This window comes from Rana temporaria, chromosome 12 (assembly GCF_905171775.1).
Source record: "Rana temporaria chromosome 12, aRanTem1.1, whole genome shotgun sequence".
Classification (NCBI taxonomy): domain Eukaryota; kingdom Metazoa; phylum Chordata; class Amphibia; order Anura; family Ranidae; genus Rana; species Rana temporaria.
In genome coordinates this window covers 41,422,850-41,436,398 of record NC_053500.1, presented here as the reverse complement: position 1 = coordinate 41,436,398, position 13,549 = coordinate 41,422,850, and the positions used below count along the sequence as shown (strand labels likewise).

The 13,549-nt window shown below is 42.3% G+C and overlaps 1 protein-coding gene across 1 annotated transcript in view; it reads right to left on the bottom strand.

Annotated features, from left to right (window-relative positions):
• Nucleotides 1–2,193: 2,193 nt before the first annotated feature.
• LOC120919576 (keratin, type I cytoskeletal 42-like) overlaps nt 2,194–13,549 on the bottom strand; it is a 45,416-nt gene continuing 34,060 nt past the window's right edge. The window contains exons 5-8 of the mRNA XM_040331789.1: nt 12,350–12,475; nt 8,662–8,882; nt 4,597–4,628; nt 2,194–2,412 (exon numbers count right to left, since the gene is read on the bottom strand). Of these exons, the coding sequence (XP_040187723.1) occupies nt 2,288–2,412; nt 4,597–4,628; nt 8,662–8,882; nt 12,350–12,475 (504 nt within the window). The 3' untranslated portion in view covers nt 2,194–2,287. The remainder of the gene's footprint in view (nt 2,413–4,596; nt 4,629–8,661; nt 8,883–12,349; nt 12,476–13,549) is intronic.

Below are 13,549 nucleotides of genomic sequence, written 5' to 3'. Positions count from 1 at the left end.
GGGGCAGCTGTACTGCCTTACTGCAAACACTTAAAGTGAGCAGTAACATCACCCCATCTGCCATATTACCAGGGGCGGACTGACCATTGAGTCACTCGGGCACTGCCCGAGGGCCCCATGCCACTAGGGGGCCCCATCCGGGTTGCCAGGCTCAGTAAAACCAGGGACAGTATGTACAAATCTGTGTTTTTTTTAGATCTGTCCCTGATATGTCCGAAAATGACATGCTTTTAATGTGAATATCCCAAGATTTTAGCTGCCCGCCTCTGCACTACCTCCTGGCGTGGTGGCCATCTGTAAGCCAGAGGGGCCCCATACTCTTCTATTGCCCGGGGGCCCCATGAGTTGTCAGTCCGCCCCTGCATATTACAGTGTAATTTTCTAAGTTTGATTACTGCATCATTGGAAGAGGTCACCCATGCCTCCACTATTTTCAGAAGCACTGGATATTTTACAGTGGTAGCCAATGGGAAAGAGAGGTGGGGTGAAAAAAAAAGAGAGGTGGAGGAGAAATAGAGAGTATTAGGGAGCTTATAAAGAGGTGGAGGGGTTGACTTTACTCTTTATGCTCAAATGTAATAAGTATCGGTCTTATTCATTATCAAAGGAAAACATCCATAAGCCACACATCATGAAGCAGACCTAGTTGGACTTTACCTCTCTACCTGAACAGCACCTAATTTTGCCTTTTGGTGTTATTAGTTACCAAGTTACTCATTGATGCTACTGAATCAGCTGAAGTAGCTCTTTAACCACTTAAGACCCAGACCATTATGCAGGTTAAGGACCTTGCCCCTTTTTGCGATTTGGCTCTGCGTTGCTTTAACTGACAATTGCGCAGTCGTGGGGGGGGGGGCTCCCAAACAAAATTGGCGTCCTTTTTTTCCTACAAATCATATTTGATCACCTCTGCGTTTTTGTTTTTTTTCGCTATAAACAAAAATAGAGCGACAATTTTGAAAAAAAAACAATATTTTTTACTTTTTTCTATAATAAATATCCCCAAAAAAGATATAAAAAACGTTTTTTCCCTCAGTTTAGGCCGATACGTATTCTTCTACCTATTTTTGGTAAAAAAAAAGAAATTGCAATAATCGTTTATCGATTGGTTTGTGCAAAATGTATAGCGTTTACAATATAGGGGATAGTTTTATGGCATTTTTATTAATTGTTTTTTTTTTTTACTAGTAATGGCGGCGATCAGCGTTTTTTTTCTCATGACTGCGACATTATGGCGGACACATCGAACAATTTTGACACATTTTTGGGACCATTGTCATTTTCACAGCGAAAAGTGCTATAAAAATGCACTGATAACTGTTAAAATGACAATTGCAGTTTAGGAGTTAACCACTAGTTGGCGCTGTAGGGGTTAAGTGTGACCTCATATGTGTTTCTAACTGTAGGGGGGCGGGGCTGGACGTTTGATGTCAGTGATTGTCTTTCCCTATATCAGGGAACAGACGATCACTGACATTGCCACATTGAAGAACGGGGAAGGTGTGTTTACACACACCTCTTCCCGTTCTTCAGCTCCTGTGACTGACCGCAGGACACCCTCTGCGATTGGGTCCGAGGGTCCCGCGGACGCAGTTACGGAGCTTTCGGACTGGGTCGCGGGCGTGCGCGACCCACAGCTGGGCACTTAAAGGGAACGTACCCATACGTGATTGTGCCCAGCCGTGCCATTCTGCCGACGTATATCGGCGTAAGGTGGTCCTTAAGTGTACCTGTATAATTCTGTACCTGACACAGTCAATATCAAACAGACTCACTCCAGAAAAAGTGAACAGTAGTAGTAAAAACTTTGATAGGGGACCAGTAGGTTCAGGAACTCAAACAGGCAATCCCATCATTTGAGATTCACAGCGGATCACAATGCTATGTGGAAACGTGCGGGGATTGCTGCATTTTCTGCACCGCATATTTCTGAACCTAGGATTACCCATCATTGAGCATATTATGCCTCGTACACACGGTTGGAATTTCCGATAAAAAAAAAGTCAGACGGACTTTTTCCATCGGAAATTCCGACCCTGTGTATGCCCATCTGAGTTTTTGCATCGGAAATTCCGAGGAATTCCTCCGATGAAATCCAGTGATTATAAAGTGGCTTTCCAGATTTGTTTAAGAAAATGCATGTCCTATCATCTGGTTGCAGAATACTATATGAGACTGTTCAAGGCAAGGAGATACACATATCTTAAGATTTTTATTTATTAATGCATGTCAAGTCATTTTCGCAAACTGTCTAATAGTTTCTGGCACATATATCAATATTATATTTTCACTTTTGATGTGCTTGCATTATGCTTGGTAGCTTCTCTTCGATTTCTTTAACTTCAGTGGCCACAACCTTCCCATCAATCACCTCTTCTACGATAGTCTTTATTTTGCGAGTTCTCAGCAGCTCTAAAATGAGAGAAACAGGTCAAGTATGTTAGTTTTTGAGCTAGAGACAAGAATAAAGGATATCCTGAGGGCAGAAAGTACAAATTGCATAGAGATCAATGATTTTGGAACAATAATGTTTTCTTCCTTATCTTCTCACAGCTATCATTCAAAGACTAATATGCATGACTCTCTTTAAGGGTATTTAGAATGTCTAGACATGTGATTTATCTCTTGACTAATACAATTTTTTTCCACTAGGGGTAGTATGACTGGGAGCTTAGTTAAAATCCTCCCTTCTTGCAAAATACCTTGTTACCATATTAAGGAAACAAGCTTATAGGAATATGGAAGCTTCCTTTATAATTATATAATATGATATCTGCCCCCCTCAGGGGAATGATTATGGGGTGCATTAATATAAATAATATACCACTATGTAAGTCATAATAAGTTATGTCCGACTAGTGGTGGAACACCCAAATAGGTTGGCACCTCATCCCAGATAGTTAAATGAATCAAATGGGAAGGAAAAAGGGATTACAAATAATAATGAGAACCGTACATTTAGAAAAATAGTATACACATTTTTTTTTAATGAGAGTCAAGTGAAAAACGTAGCAAAAACAATTTGTTCACTCATAAACAGCAGTTCATGTAAGGGATGGTCACATAAGCAACTATTAGGCTACAGCAAATGTTTCAAATTCATATATTATCCCGACATGTTTTGTTTTATTACAATAATGATATTTTATGTTTAGATGTGGTTATTTTTATATTTTTGTATAGTGTCATGAATTCCTTGATTGATTCGTATAATCCCTGATGAAGCTACCAGGCGAAACATGTTGGGATAATATATGAAACATTTGCTGTAGCCTAATACCTGCTTATGTGACCATCTCTTACATGAACTGCTGTTTATGAGTGAATAAATCATTTTTTCTACGTTTTTAACTCGACTCTCATTAAAATTGATATACCTTTTTTCTAAATGTACGGCTCTCATTACTATTTGTAAACACAGTAAAAATCCCTTTTTCCTTCCCATTTGATGCATACAACTATGTAAATTTAGCATCAATCACCTCATTCAGCAACCTTCTTTCGGTCAAGATGGCCCGCCACCCGACAATGTTGCCTCATCGTCAGGATGACCTGCCGCACCTCCGCCCAGTAATAGCATTGTTCATTAATACCAGATAATAAACAGCATCCAGGCTTTCCCCCAGGTGATCTGGGCAAAATTTATTAGTTTGTTCACTGAACTCATGTTAGACCTGAACCCGAAGCTCATATGTACTCATAAAATCTCCCAGGAGGGCATGACGGTCCACACAAAGTGGATCCTTCCTCTTTCCTTTTTCTATCAACAAGTAACAATTATACATAAAACACATTAGAAAAAGGGGAGAAGATTCTGAATCGTTGGTATAGGTGTACCCAAATACCCAATCACCTCACCAACCATCCAACAGCTTGGATGTTGGAGGTTGGTCAGGTGATGGCCCAAGTCTGTCTCGCTTTGAGGATGGCGCATGGTTCTGAGGGTGTCTATCCCCTTCTGAGGGGTTTTACGTCTGGATAGCCACATGCATCTTGGGTAAGAAAATGAATCAGTAAAGAAGAAATGTGATGCACATCTGTAGATTAAAATATAGGTTCTGATGAAGCAGCTTGGACCGTGAAACGCGTAGAGTTCATCGGTGACCCTGTTCTCCTCCCTCTTTGTATATCATTTATTTATAGTACTGTACATGGTCCATTTTTGGACAGAGCAGTTGTTTATTTGACTTACAATTGTAATAAGCTTGTAGAAGGCTGGATATTTATTTTGGGTACACCTATACCAACGATTCAGAATCGTTCCCCCTTTTTATAATGTGTTTTATGTATAATCTATTTATATTATGTAAAATAAAATTCTGTATGTTGATATGTGGCTGTTATTATTTGATACATTAAAAGCTCAAGTGCTTTAGTATTTTGTGATTGTAGCTAATAAGGTGTTTGTGGCAACTTTTATACTACCAGTATTTTGGATTTATTACAAGTAACAATTATTGACAGTCGGGCAGCAAAGACTGGAAAATCTTCTTATTTTTTTACCATTTTCAAGCTGCAAGCCCCTTGTTAATTAAGAACAATCAGTGAGCTTCCTTGAAAAAAGCATAGCTAACATTAAAATAATTATTTACTTACCTTGTAGCTTTTCCTCGTCAACGGTGGTTATACTGTAAAATGAAAATAAGTTAGAAAGAATATATTTTTAGCATTTTTGACAAATAAACATATTTATTATAAAGGTTGTATAATGTTAAATTTCAAAATATCAAATATGAGAATTATCTTTTGAATAGCATAACTATATATGTCCCAGGTTTTCCATGTCAACTTTATGCACATCTTTTGGGCGTGCTCAGCCATGCAATATTATTGGATAGAGACTGTACAGCGTATCCAGTCAGCAACTAACCTAACCCCTAGGCACTGAGCGCACGCAAATATGCGGTTTCCCGGAAGCCGGGCCTTGGAAAAGAGGGGCCGCACATCTGTATGCATTAGCACTGATAGAGCTGTGCCGTGAGTGCTCCAGGCACAGTAACCGGCAGCTCACGAAAAACTCCTGATCGTTTCTTATGATCGCGAGTTTTGCAATCACGTGACCACCGTGGCACCCAATCACAGTGGTCACAAACCCTTGCCAAACCCTTTAAAGGGCCAGGGGGAGCAGGCACAAAAGGTTTAATTATTACTAGGGTTGTCCCGATACCACTTTTTTAGGACTGAGTACAAGTCACCGATACTGAATACCGATACTTTTTTTAAATGTGTCCCCAAATGCAGCCATGTCTCCCACAAATGCAGCCATGTCCCCCCACAGATGCAGCCATGTCCCCCCCAGATGCAGCCATGTCCCCCCCAGATGCAGCCATGTCCCCCCCATATGTAGCCATGCCCCCCCATATCCAGCCATGTCCCCCCCATATGCAGCCATGTCCCCCCATATGTAGCCATGCCCCCCATATCCAGCCATGTCCCCCCCCCATATGCAGCCATGTCCCCCCCATTATCCAGCCATCTCCCCCCATATGTAGCCATGTCTCCCCCCATGTAGCCAGCCATGTCTCCCCCCCATGTATCCAGCCATGTCTCCCCCCCATGTATCCAGCCATGTCTCCCCCCCATGAATCCAGCCATGTCTCCCCCCCCATGTATCCAGCCATGTCTCCCCCCCCATGTATCCAGCCATGTCTCCCCCCCCATGTATCCAGCCATGTCTCCCCCCCATGTATCCAGCCCTGTCTCCCCCCCATGTATCCAGCCATGTCTCCCCCCCATGTATCCAGCCATGTCTCGCTTACCTGCATCCCCGCTACCGACGACTGTGTAATACACGCCGGGAACATTACAGCTTTGAATAGCTGTAATGATTGGCGCCGCGCTGCGTATAGACACTCCCCCTCGCTCGGGATAGGACAGTTCACCCGAGTAAGGTGGAGTGTCTATGCGCGGCGCGAATCATTGCAGCTATTCAAAGCTGTAATGTTCCCGGCGCGTATTACACAGTCGGCGGTAGCGGGGATGTGGCGGGGATGCGGCGGGAAGCGGCGTAACAGCGGCGGGATGCGGCGTAACGGCGGTGGGGGGGGGGTATTCTTTTCCGGTATCGGGGGTATTTGCGGGGGTACGAGTACTCCCGCAAATACTCGGAATCGGTCCCGATACCGATACTAGTATCGGTATCGGGACAACCCTAATTATTACTCCTATCATAGAGGTATGCAGGGGTCAAGTCCTGGGTCAAAAAGTGTGGAAACTCCCACCCAAGATCCACTCCTCCACCAAAAAAAAAATGATACGCTCATATGCATAATTACTAAACCGCATGTTTTTTAAAGCAAGTTCTTTCTAAATCCCGCGATAACTCGCGGCAGACCTCCGGAATGTCTCCTGGGAACAATGACAAAAGCTCCCAGGAGACAATGCGGCATCGAGGAAGTGACAGAATACCCGCACACTACCTGATGAATCCATATACAGGAAGCGGCCAGTAACATAAAGGATTACTAAGGTTCGCCTGCTCCTGACAGTGACTCGAGCTGGGCATCACCGCTTAGTGAAGGATTGGCTTGGGCGGCTCGGCTGCTCTCGGCTGCTCTAGTCCTGCAAAGGGAACTGAGTTCCTGCTGTGAAAAAAGTGCAGGAACTCCATTCCCATGCGTTCCCGCAGGACTAGAGCCCTGGAGGTATGTCTTTAAAATCTGGTAGACTCCCTGGCTCCCACAAAAACTATCCGTACTCTACTTACACTTTTCTTCTTCTACACCATAAAACATATTATTCTCTCGTGAAAATGGGCTGCTATGCCTACCCTGTAGGCCTAGAAGGCCCTGGTCAGTAAGGTCCTGCCATTTTATTAAGCTAACTATAGGGGATTGCCTACAAACTTTGATAAGGTTTGGGGGCCAAGTTCATTATATACTGACTGTGTCAGATTGATTTCTCTGTGACATTTACCTGTTTGCTTGGTGTATTCTTCCTCCTGTAAGCGCCAATTGGTTTTAGCATATTATCAGTTCATTTGTACATACTTTGCCTCCTCTTTATGGATAACCAGGGACAGGACTTATTCTGTGGTTGTTTTCGTGGGTTTTGTCCTTTATGGTGCTTTAAGTGACCCTTTCCATAAAATTTGTTACTGTATGCTACTACTTCTCATTGCTTATGTTTTTGACTACTGATTTCGCCATTATAGCTAATGGTGCTGTAACACCTTTGTTTTACTGTCTTTTTTCCTTGTGCTGTCTACTGTTTAACAGTTATAATTGTATTATCATTGGAAAAGCAATAAAAACTATTTTCAATAAAAAAAATAATAGCATGTTTTTGAGGGCTCTCCCAATTGGCTAATCTACATATTCTTACGTTCTTGTGATAGAGTATGGAAAGAGTAGAACTTTGAAGTCACCAGAAATATGAAATATAGTAGGGGATCCTGGTTATGTGACCTGTCATATGATCAGCTCCTCTCCCATCACAAGCTTCTTCTGCTGTGGTAGCTGGCCATGTACACACAACAAGTGAATTTAATTTGCCAACCATATCAAGCCATTAATGCATTTTTTTTTTAAAAAGATTGGTACATTTATATGTACAAACACTCTTAGCCGCTAACAAAATCATTTTCAGACCTGGAGAAAAAAAATTCACAGCCATCCTTTCAGTTATTATCCTGATGTAGCACCTTCCTAGTTAGGCTGCTAGGTACATTTAGTTTTCAGCTATACTGTAGTGAGTGAAGCAGTGATTGATTGTTTTTGTCTGTTCAAGGTTTCCTGAGCTGGGTGTTTGATTTCTTGCACCTGTCTTTGAAAGAATCTTTGAGAATATAGGGCAGGGAGATTCAGATAACTAGTATAAATTATATCCTGCCCCAGCCATGCCCTAGAAGCATGCATCCAGAAGGTGGCTGGGAAGGTGAAAACTATTTTGGAAGCTCTGGGTAAGTGTCTTTCCTCTTCAGAGGGAGTTCCAGTCTACTAAGGGCTACTGGTGCCTAGGGCAGAGTTTCTTAAATGGGAGAATACAGTCTGGATCTCATCAATTGCTGGGCTGAGGGTCTGGAGAGGCCTGCTAAAGAAGTGTTTGCTGGAGCTCAATGTTTTCAAGTCCTGGGAGTACTGAGGATCTACTTGTAGAGGCTCCAAGGATATTGTAAAGTAAAGACCCTGCTGTGGACTTTGGGTGTGCTTGTGCCAGAAGTGATTTAAGTGCCAGAGATTGCTACATGGACTGGGTCTGGTCTTATAGAGTCTTAGATATAGTGGGGATTCCTCTCCTGGAAAGGCTGCTGTAAGAATATTATTGAGACGTTGAACTCCATTATTGCTATTGATCATTTTGGAGTATCCTGTGACCCTCTCTTGTTAAGGTTTCTTTAAGCAATAAATCTTAAAAATACATTGCCTAGACTGTGTTATTGGAGCCAGTGTGAACGCATTGGTGCTTGCCGTGGTGGGGAGCCTCTGTGTTTTTATAGAAGAACCAGATATTACCAGTAGCCCCTATGGGGGTAGCTCTACACCAATAACAACCAGTGGTGTATGTCAATAACCACAGATACAACATTTACTGCATAATATGGCCATGTTCAATAATCACCTTACGTCCTAAAATGTAATACTGATCATTGTATTCACTATGAACTCCGTACCTACATATACGTTTCTGGTTTATACTAAAATGAAACCACTCCTATCTCACCTTGTCTCCTCCCCCTCCAGCAGACGACGGTACGTGGCGATCTCCATTTCTAGACGGATCTTGACATTCAGAAGAAGCTCGTAGTCTTGAGCCTGACGTCCCATGTCTGTTCGTATCTGTATCAGTTGAGCTTCTTTATGGCTAATAGTTCCTTGTATCTGGGCCAGATTTGCAGCATACTGAGCATTTATATTATCTAAGATGGCACTTAAAGAATCTCTCTGTAAGAAGAATAGACAGATATTAAATAAGGAGATTGTCAATCACTTCAAAAGCAATATCGACACAATTCGCGATGAGATATGCAGCATTCAGCTTTTTCCTCCAACCAACACACTAGGTCCAACACCGCACTCAATACTCTCCCCCTTCAGCCCTGTTATCACTGAGGAAGTTGCCAACTCCTCTCCATGGCTTACATCACCACCTGTTCCCTGGACCCTATCCCTCACAATTACTGTGACCACTTTCCTGCTCTATCCTAAACACTCTAACCCACATATTCAACCTCTCCCTCTCCTCTGGCACCTTTCTCTCCCTGCTCAAACATGCACTGGTTACCCCCATACTTAAAAAACCCACCTGTTTGAATAACCTATGACCCATCTCCCTGCTCCCATTTGGCTCCAAGCTTCTTGAACGCCTTGTCTACGACCGTATGAGTTGCTACCTCACTGACAACAATCTTCTTGATCCCCTACAGGCTTCCGCCCACAACATTCCATTGAAACTGCCCTACTAAAACTCACCAATGACCTACTAATTGCGAAAGCAACAGTCAGTACTCCATACTCTTGGACCTTTCTGCTGCTTTCGACACAGTTGACCACCAGCTCCTCCTCAACAAACTCCACTCCCTAGACCTCTGTGACTCTGGTTTCCCTCCTACATATCTCAGTGCTTTTTCAGTGTTACATACAACACCATCTCCTCCGCTCCTCTTCCTCTTTCTGTTGGGGTACCCCAAGGCTCCGTCCTTGTGTCCTTCCTAATCTCTATATCACTTCCCTGGGAAAGTTGATAACCTCCCATAGCTTTCAATACCACCTCTATGCTGATGACAACCAGATCTATTTTTCCAGTGACATATCAGTATGGATGTCACACCACTTCCTCAAATTCAATCTTTCTAAAACTGAGCTTGTAATATTTGCTCCTCCCTGATCCCGCTCCGTTACTTTACCATTAAGATCCATGGCAAAACCATTGGTCCCTCCACACATGCCAGGGTGCTGGGTGTAATCCTAGACTCTGATCTCTCCTTCAGCCCCCCACATCCAATCACTGGCTTAATCTTGCTACCTTAACCTCCACAAAATTTCCAGAATTTGTCCCTTCCTGACTAACGACACCACAAAACAACTCATTCACTCCTTTGTTATTATATTAGCTACTGGGAAAATAAGTTTTGTTTGGGCGACACTTCGAGAGATCTACCAGCTTTTGGCCAATTATTTTCCTTTAGAAGGAAACCTGTGCTTTACCCATGCAAAACACACTAGCCTTTCATTATCTCCAGGACATGTCCTTGATGCCAGTCTTGCATTGTAGACCAACCAGTAGCTTGTGTTGGCAGTCATATGCCCTAGAGAAGGGGAGGTTTGGCTTTGATCTGCAGATTTGACAAGTGTGTTATGTCAGAATATGATATCAGTGATGGGTACTGGGGAAAGAAGTGTGGTATGGGTGACACTTTGAGAGACCCACAAGCTTTTGCCTAATTATTAGATATGTGCATTCCCGTTCATACGAATGTTATTTTCGTACGAAAATGTTCATTTTCGTACCCGCAGAATAATGTGTACATACGAAAAAATTAAAGCACCAAAATACGAAAACGACGGGATTACGAATGAGCCGCATAACGAACAACCGCAGATACGAACGAACGATCTGACGAAAATATGACAAAACGAAAACGGCAAAAGAACGAAAATTACATCTATAACAAAAGATTTGCATTCTGTATCCTGTTTGAATCCCCTCTCTGTTCGTATCCTCAGCCGTATGTTCACACGACATCCACAACAAAAGATTTGCATTCTGTATCCTGTTTGAATCCATTCTCTGTTCGCACCCTCAGTCGTATGTTCACACGACATCCACAACAAAAGACCCGCACCCTGTATTTTGAATTCCTTTTTTCTGTTTGTATTTTGGATTCAACAGAATGCAAATCTTTTGCCACAGATGTCACACGAACACACGACCGAAAACACCAAAAGAAAAAGGACCCAAAATACAGAATAGAAATCTTTTACTATAGATGTCATTTTCGTTTTTTTGAATGGGCAGTGAGTGTAGTTAGTGAAGCAGCTTCTCTTTTGTGCTGAGTAGTACAGTAAAGCCAAATAAACTTTTCTGTGGATTTTCATCTGAAGGGAGATCAGTTGGCCAGACTTTTGAACCCAAAAATGGTTTTCTGATGGAGTTTAAAAACGAACAAATTTTCTGAGAACGAACGGAAAACGATCGTTTTTATGTTTGTTGTTAAAAAAGTCTGACCAAGTGTATGGGGCTTAACAATCGTTAATATGGACAAATTGTCATAGATGTCACACGAACACACGACCGAAAACACGAACAGAAAAAGGAATCCAAAACACAGAATGCAAATCATTGACGAAAATTCACGAAAATTATTGTCTAACAAGTAACGAACATGAATTAAACAGAATAACGAACCATCCCACATGTACGAAAATAAAACGGTAACGAAAATACGAAACGATCGGAATACGAAAAAATCTCGTCTTACGAAAAACGAACAGGAAAAGGGGCGTCTTACGAAAAACGAACAGAAACGAACCTACGGAACGATACGAAACAGAACAAAAAAAAAACGATTTTTTTTTTCTGTGCACATGTCTACTAATTATTGACCTCTATAATGTTTTAGAAGCAAACTTGTGTTTTACCCATGAGAAACATACTTGCCCTTCTTTCTCTTCCCCACTACACCATTCAGCCACTTAGTGAAGAAAATTCCCGGTACTTCTAGGTACCAAAAGACAGGTGTTACCACTGGTACATCATGATTGCACCCGTGCTATCACAAGGGGAAGCCCTTAGCCCTGTGTAAGCTCAGACTCAAATAAATCAAAGTGGCGAGGGGAAGAGGAAAGTTGTGTGGGGGATTCAAAGTTTTATGAGAAAAGCACAGGTGTGCTTTGAACCAAACAAATAGTCTAATGTGCTGGGCAGCTTACAAGGGTTACTGAGATCAGTGCCTGGGGAAAGGGGTTGGAGTGCAAAGGAACAGGACTGCATAAAAATACTAAAACAACATAAAATCTGTAAGTTGTGTTTGTATTTTTAGTACTCTACATCGCCCCAGGTTGAAATGTGTACTCTCTATGTTAAGGAAAAGGGATGGTGGGTGTTAACCAAGCTAAAGCCAAATTCATAACTCAACTCATATGGTCTTTCGCCTGCAATTATACAGTGCAGTGTCTAAGCCACACCCCCTTTTTTAAGACCACACCCAAAAGTGAAATCTTTACTTATTTTTTCTTATTGAACTAAATCTATTTAATAATAATAATCCATTTATTTGTCTCTATTTGAGCAATTTTAGGTCTGATTTTTTCCCAAATGTTTTATCACGTTGAAAGTGCAAATAAAAACATATTTTCATATAATAAAATATATTTTCCAGAAATGGTACCAATGATGCTGACAGCCGTACCTTGCTCTGTTCCGCTTGCAGCTCTATCTCCAGGCCTTGTACGCTGCGATGCATCTCCGTGATACGAGTCTTGGTATCTTCCAGTTCACTTGTATGGGTTACGATCTCCCTGTTTACCACTTCTATCTAGAAAGCAGCAGAAAAAGATTGCGCATGAGATGGGTAAGAGGATATTTCGTAAAATTGTGTCCTTTATCAAACTGATAAGAAACATGGATCTTTTTTTCCGGGTTCCGTTGCAAGCTCTGCATCAGATCATGTATTTTGTACAATGCTGATTAGCTGTATTTAATCTGGATGTAAAGACCTGCCATATCACATGAGATCAGCTGTGTGTAACGGAGCATCTAGAAACAAGGTTACATCAGGCTATATAATGAAGCGATGAGCTGCTAACCAGGACAGGTTTCAGCTGAACATCCAATGTAAACTGGAATAGGATTTTTTTTGGGATATAGATATTTAAAAGTGTATTTAAGAACAAAAATTATATTGCAGTTTACCAGTCATTATATTTGATGGCTGCTTTAGTTTTCTTTTTAATTTTGTTTCCCTTTATTTGCATCTGCTGATCCTGCCAGTAGTACACTTCCTGTCCCAGAAGGAGCAGCACTGTCACCCTAGGACAGGACTACAGAAAACATTCCCCTCTAATCTTCTTCATAACACAGTGAGTGTTTTATAGGCCACAGAGAGAGAGCTGGGAAAAAATGCTAACTGATAAGGCCTCATGCTTACTGGCGTTATAAAAAAAGAGCTGTAAAGCTAGTACCGACGCCCAGAAAAAAGCAGCGTTAAAAAACGCGATTTTATCAGCATTTAGCATGCAGCACGATAGGTCAGGAAAGGGGGGGGGCGAGTGAACACCCCCCCTTCTGGACCATACCAGGCCACATACCCTCTACATGGGGGGGGGGGGGGTGCTTAGGGGCACGGGGCCCTGCCGCAATCCCAAAGCACCCTGTCCCTAGGTTGATGAGGACAAGGGCCCCTTCCCCACAACCCTGTCGGGGTCTGCGTTTGGGGGCCCCCCAGATCCCGGCCCCCCACCCTATGTGAATTAGTATGGGGGGTACATTGTACCCCTACCCATTCACCTAAAACAAAAAGTGTCAAAAATAAACACAGTACACAGGTTTTTAAAGAAGAGGCAGAAGATGTTGCCAGAAGAGGAAGAAGAGCCAGAGAGGGGAGAAGATA